The sequence below is a fragment of the Bidens hawaiensis genome, unplaced genomic scaffold, assembly GCF_021521415.1.
Source record: "Bidens hawaiensis isolate Kalapana, Puna unplaced genomic scaffold, B.hawaiensis_p1.1 tig00036243_1, whole genome shotgun sequence".
Lineage (NCBI taxonomy): Eukaryota > Viridiplantae > Streptophyta > Magnoliopsida > Asterales > Asteraceae > Bidens > Bidens hawaiensis.
The window spans coordinates 101,800-107,222 of record NW_027496308.1 but is presented as its reverse complement, the minus strand read 5'-3'; the positions used below and the strand labels follow the sequence as shown (position 1 = coordinate 107,222).

The 5,423-nt window shown below is 34.6% G+C and overlaps 1 protein-coding gene across 1 annotated transcript; it reads left to right on the top strand.

The window, feature by feature from the left end:
- The first annotated feature begins 2,229 nt into the window (after positions 1-2,229).
- Positions 2,230-4,074, top strand: LOC143588214 (putative indole-3-pyruvate monooxygenase YUCCA8). Its single transcript, XM_077069280.1, has 2 exons — positions 2,230-3,234; positions 3,365-4,074. Exons 1-2 carry the CDS (start codon positions 2,443-2,445, stop codon positions 3,926-3,928), a joined length of 1,356 nt encoding a protein of 451 aa, XP_076925395.1. The 5' UTR covers positions 2,230-2,442; the 3' UTR covers positions 3,929-4,074.
- Positions 4,075-5,423: the final 1,349 nt, after the last annotated feature.

Genomic DNA, 5,423 nt, shown 5'->3' with positions numbered 1-5,423 from the left:
GAATTGCACGTACTGCCAGGAAATGGTTGATGTTATATGTAAGATGAAGAATGAATGATGTATGTATGAAACTTACGATTATGTATATAGAAATGTATGTATTAAAGGTATGGAAGAAAGGGTACCGGACCCTTATAATATCCAAGGATGGAGGGCACCGGACCCTAATAATATCCGAGGATGGAGGGCACCGGACCCTAATAATATCCGAGGATGAAGGGTGACCGGACCCTAATAATATCCGAGGATGGAGGGTACCGGACCCTAATAATATCCGAGGTATGTAGGGGGAAATGCTCTTTATAACGTAAGGTTAGTTATGTATGTGTATGAAAGAATGATGAACAGGTTATGTATGTAAACGTACCTTCGGGCACGTATATGTGTATGTAAAGTAAGTTATGTGACTAACTAGAACTCACTCAGCGTAGCTGACTTTTAGTATGCACGCAGACAAATAGGTTGTGGCAGCTCGCGTGATTGAAGACACATGGCATGGAATCAAAGATACTGGCATCTCGAAGAAATGTTGTGGTGTTTTAAAGACTATGTTTATTTAATTGACTATGAATGTTTTATAAGACAAGATTTGATGGCTATGTAACATATTATGGTTAAAGTTTTAATGTTCCGCGAATGTTTTAATTAACTATAATATTTAGAACTGCGTTTATGAGTAAATCCAACACCAAAGTAGGGTTACTGGTAACGGGGCCGTACACTATAACAGTTTTTCCAGAAGGGATATAACAAACTTGAGACTACACAATATTTTCTTTTGACAATCATTACGAACTCTTTTTATATACTTTCAAAACTGTCACTTTAGCTATAAGGTATATATGTTTACTTTACTATATCAATGTACTAGATATACTGCTTTACATTACGTAAAACTTCACTTTGTTTTGAAAACACATTTCTTTATTACATATCTAGTCAAGTATGTATATATCCCGAAAACAATTAAAAGAAGGGATCTAAAATTGTCCTACTAATCTGGCTAAGGTATACCATGATATCACTGTACTGCATAACAAATATGTACAAGATTCACATGTGAAACCATCGCTTTCCACTAACCGGAAGAACTATACCCATATGTTAATATCCGACAATAAAGAGCTTTTGGTAATCTACATAATAAAGCACCTCAACTCTGTCGATGATATATGTCGTTGGTGATCCCTCTTCTTTACCCACACCATGATTGGCGTTGCTGCTTTCACCGAGAAATTTCTGACGAATATGTATGTTATTGAAAACCTTTTTTTATTAAGATTTAAGTGATGTTACCTAATAAAGATGTGATGTGTGAATACCAAGCTATTTTGAATACCCCCATCAAAACGTCTATATCTAATATTGGTTGATATTCATAACTATAAATGATAGACTAGGCGAAAAATAATTTCCATAGGTAGGTCCACCCTACTAATTCAAGTCCATGTGAACACCCTGTCGGCATCCTAGTCGGCAAATCCCCAAATCGCCACCTAGGATATATATTCCTAATCCCAGAAGTTGTACCTCGGCCCATTTACATATCATATCTACCATGACACGTCTACTACTTGTATATAAATCTACTTATACAATGTGCCACTCATGCTGTATTTTGTTTGAAAAAAATAGTTCCCGGGTTCTATTTGGTTAATCAAACAATTAATTAAATTGAAATAATATCCAGTTACGTCTTAAGACCAGGCTTTATTAGTCGGGTTTTTATGTGTTTGTCAAATTGTATTAGAGGTTGTTTTTTTTTCTCCCAATAAATGGTATAAGAAAAATAGAGTGTGAATATGTTAATCTCGTTTGCTTGATCTTTGTAAAAGTTATGTACACCTTGTAAGTGTGAAATTGTAAGTTGTATTGATTGTTTTGTGATTAAGGTTTACATGATGATATGTTATATACTAAATTTCGAATCATATTTACATAGCTTATCGTCTAACTAATATCAATTGCAGATGTGATATAATAAAATAGAAGTGGTAGTGTTCGACATTAATCAGATGGTGTTTACAATCAAGCTCACAACCTCAGTTCTTTTCTTATCATCATGGTAACAACGAAATAATGGAATGTAATAAAGTAATGATCAAGTATAAGTTACAAAATTTTTGTATAACAAGAGCTGAGTATATTAAGTTAGTATAAGTGTTGCCATTCAAGCAAAAAATCAAAGGCCAAAACCACTATGATTAATATGATCATCAAATCTCAAAAGACTAAATTAAATCTCATACCACTATGATACATGATGAATGTATGTATACATAGAGCCCATATACATATACATATATATAAAAGATATATGTATAAGATTCTAGTTATTGTTAAGATAAAGCTAAATGAATAAAAGAAATCTAGCTTATGATTTGAGAACGGCTTTTCAAAGATGCATTAATTGTTGACTCCCACCCCCTATATATACATCTTATGCATAACCTCCCCTTTCATTCCAACAATAATCACCTCACCTTCACTTTCAAACGTACAAAAATAAGTCTTCCTAAATTTGTTCACTTCAAAACTTCACCTAGCTTGTATCCCAAGAAATTTCCAAGAATGTTTAAGTTTTTGGATCAAAACGACGTCTTTGGTCGGCGGTGTGTATGGGTCAATGGCCCTGTCATAGTAGGGGCTGGACCCTCAGGGTTAGCCGTCTCGGCTTGCCTTAAAGAACAAGGCGTTCCCTTTGTAGTCATTGAACGATCTGACTGCATTGCTTCCTTATGGCAAAACCGAACATATGACCGACTAAAACTTCACCTCCCAAAGAAGTTTTGCCAACTTCCCAAACTACCCTTTCCCGAGGAATACCCTGAGTACCCAACAAAGAAACAATTCATTGTGTATCTCGAGAACTACGCACAGAAGTTTGACATCAAGCCACAATTCAATGAGTGTGCCGTATCTGCCAAGTACGACGAAGACTGCCATCTCTGGCAGGTCGTGACGGTCTCAACAACCGAGTCAACTCCGTCCGAGACAGAGTATGTTTGTCAAATGCTTGTGGTGGCAACAGGAGAGAACGCCGAAGGGGTTGTTCCGGATATAGATGGACTAAATGAGTTCTCCGGTGAAGTCATTCATGTTAAAGACTACCGGTCGGGTGAGAAATACAACGGAAAGAAGGTATTGGTAGTTGGATGTGGAAATTCCGGCATGGAGGTCTCACTTGATCTGTGTAATCACAATGCCAAACCATCCATTGTGGTTAGAAGCTCGGTAAGTAAATTAATTTCAAACATCTTGAAAATTTGAGAACATCAAAAAGATGAAATATTTTCTCAAGAAAACAAATACCCAATAGGCCAATGCATTAATGTAACATCTAACTCATCTAATATCATTACAGGTTCATGTTCTACCACGTGAAATTATGGGAAAGTCCACATTTGATCTAGCCATGATACTTATGAGGTGGCTACCTTTATGGCTGGTTGACAACCTTCTGCTAACATTATCATGGTTCATTTTAGGCAACACACAAAAGTACGGCATAAAAAGACCATCTTTAGGTCCATTACAACTCAAAAACCATCATGGAAAAACCCCGGTTCTAGACATCGGTGCCCTCCAGAAAATCCGGTCAGGTGATATCACCGTCGTCCCAGCAATCAAACGATTCAACCTCAACTCGGTCAACCTTGTTAATGGTGAAACATTAGACATTGATGCGGTTGTTTTAGCAACTGGATATTGTAGCAACGTACCCTACTGGCTTCAGGAGACTGATTTCTTTGCTAAAAATGGGTTCCCAAAGACACCGTTTCCGAATGGATGGAAAGGAAAGCATGGATTATATGCATCAGGATTTACCAGAAGAGGGTTGGCTGGTGCATCTGCTGACGCCATTAAAATTTCTCAAGATATTGGGAAAGTGTGGAAACAAGGATTGAATAAAAGAAATAGAAGATAGAAGATGCATTCAACATTCTAATTCTATTTTGTTTGTAGTTTTGTTTATTAAAAATGGTAGGGAAACTAATATATAGTTGTGGGGTGTATAGATTATAGAATATACGTAAAAACAAGATAGACTAGAAGAGTAGCCTACCATAAAGCCCTAAAAAGAAATGTTAAGAAAATGAAAAAAAAGTATTAAGAATGTGTGGGCATTTGTATACTTAGTTAGGATCATGATGAGGCTAATTATGTATACTTCTTTTTCTGAATGTTTGATAAACGAAATTATTGAATTCTGATATCAAGTTTAGCCATGATGACTCTTGTTCATAGTTTTCTTGATCATATATACGGGTGGATTTCTTTTTTTTTTTTTGTTACTAAAGGAGTAAATACTTACATCATCTCTAGGAGTGTGAAAAATACAAAAGCCGAACCGTATCTGGAACAAAAACGATCCGAAATATATAAGAAATATATTTATTTTTCAACTTCCATGGTAGATTTATCAATGATTACTAGCGGATTCGATGACGGTTCAGTTAAACTATGTTAAAAGCTTTTAAAATCAGAAATGGTATGACTGTTCATAATTTCCGTAGTTGATATGTTAAATGAGAAAGTTGATATGTCAAAACTATTGAAAAGTGCTTCAAATAATTGGTCAAGATTTAAAGAATTCAATGAGCATAGCACATGACCGGAACATCTATATCAATACGGCCTTGAGGAATTTATTCTGTGAAATTGGAAACTGCTTATATAAATAATTGCTCGAGATTTAAAGAACTCATGAGGGGTTAAACGATAGAAACATTTATCAGTATCTTGATAAATGCATTTTAAGAAACTAACAAGATAAGCATATGTGCTAAAATAGTCAAGTTAAACGTGATATAATGAATATCTCTCAAAATGAAATCTCTACTTCTAACAAAAGACTCTTTTCTTCGCCATGTACTTTGGGTTTGGTAGCCCAGTACGTGAACCAACTGGACTTAGTCACCTAGTTTTTTCTTAAGATCCATTCACAATGGATTTTCCATATCTATCTTCATTTCTAAAATTTAGAAAAATCATCTAAATAATCACTCCAATCCATTTTCTATCTCCAAACTTCATTTCTAAATTTTAGTGAAATGGTATAGGAATTCTCAAAATTTAGAGTGTTACCACAACACTCCATTTCCAACTACCCTTATATAAATATATATTCGAATTGAAATCAATTTATATTGAAAATTATAATAAGACAAAATAGTTAGAAGTAAAGATTATAAATGGAAGAAAGAGAAAAAAAATATAGAGAGATGAAAATGGAGAATGGGTTGGGAGAGGTTTTTCGAAAATTATGTATAAATTAAAGAAATTGTGTTTTTTAGTTAAATTTTAAAGATGGAAATAGAGAACCTATTGAGAATGCTTTAAACTGTTTACCAAGATATTACAACATGCGGATCCTAGATGGTATCTGTGAACTTCTAAACATTAATTAATTGCATTCCCAT

Excerpts from the sequence above, each read along its gene's own strand:
- LOC143588214 (XM_077069280.1), top strand. The coding sequence starts at position 2,443 with ATGCATAACCTCCCCTTTCATTCCAACAATAATCACCTCACCTTCACT. Across the intron at positions 3,235-3,364 it reads CCATTGTGGTTAGAAGCTCG|GTTCATGTTCTACCACGTGA; the intron begins GTAAGTAAATTA and ends ATATCATTACAG.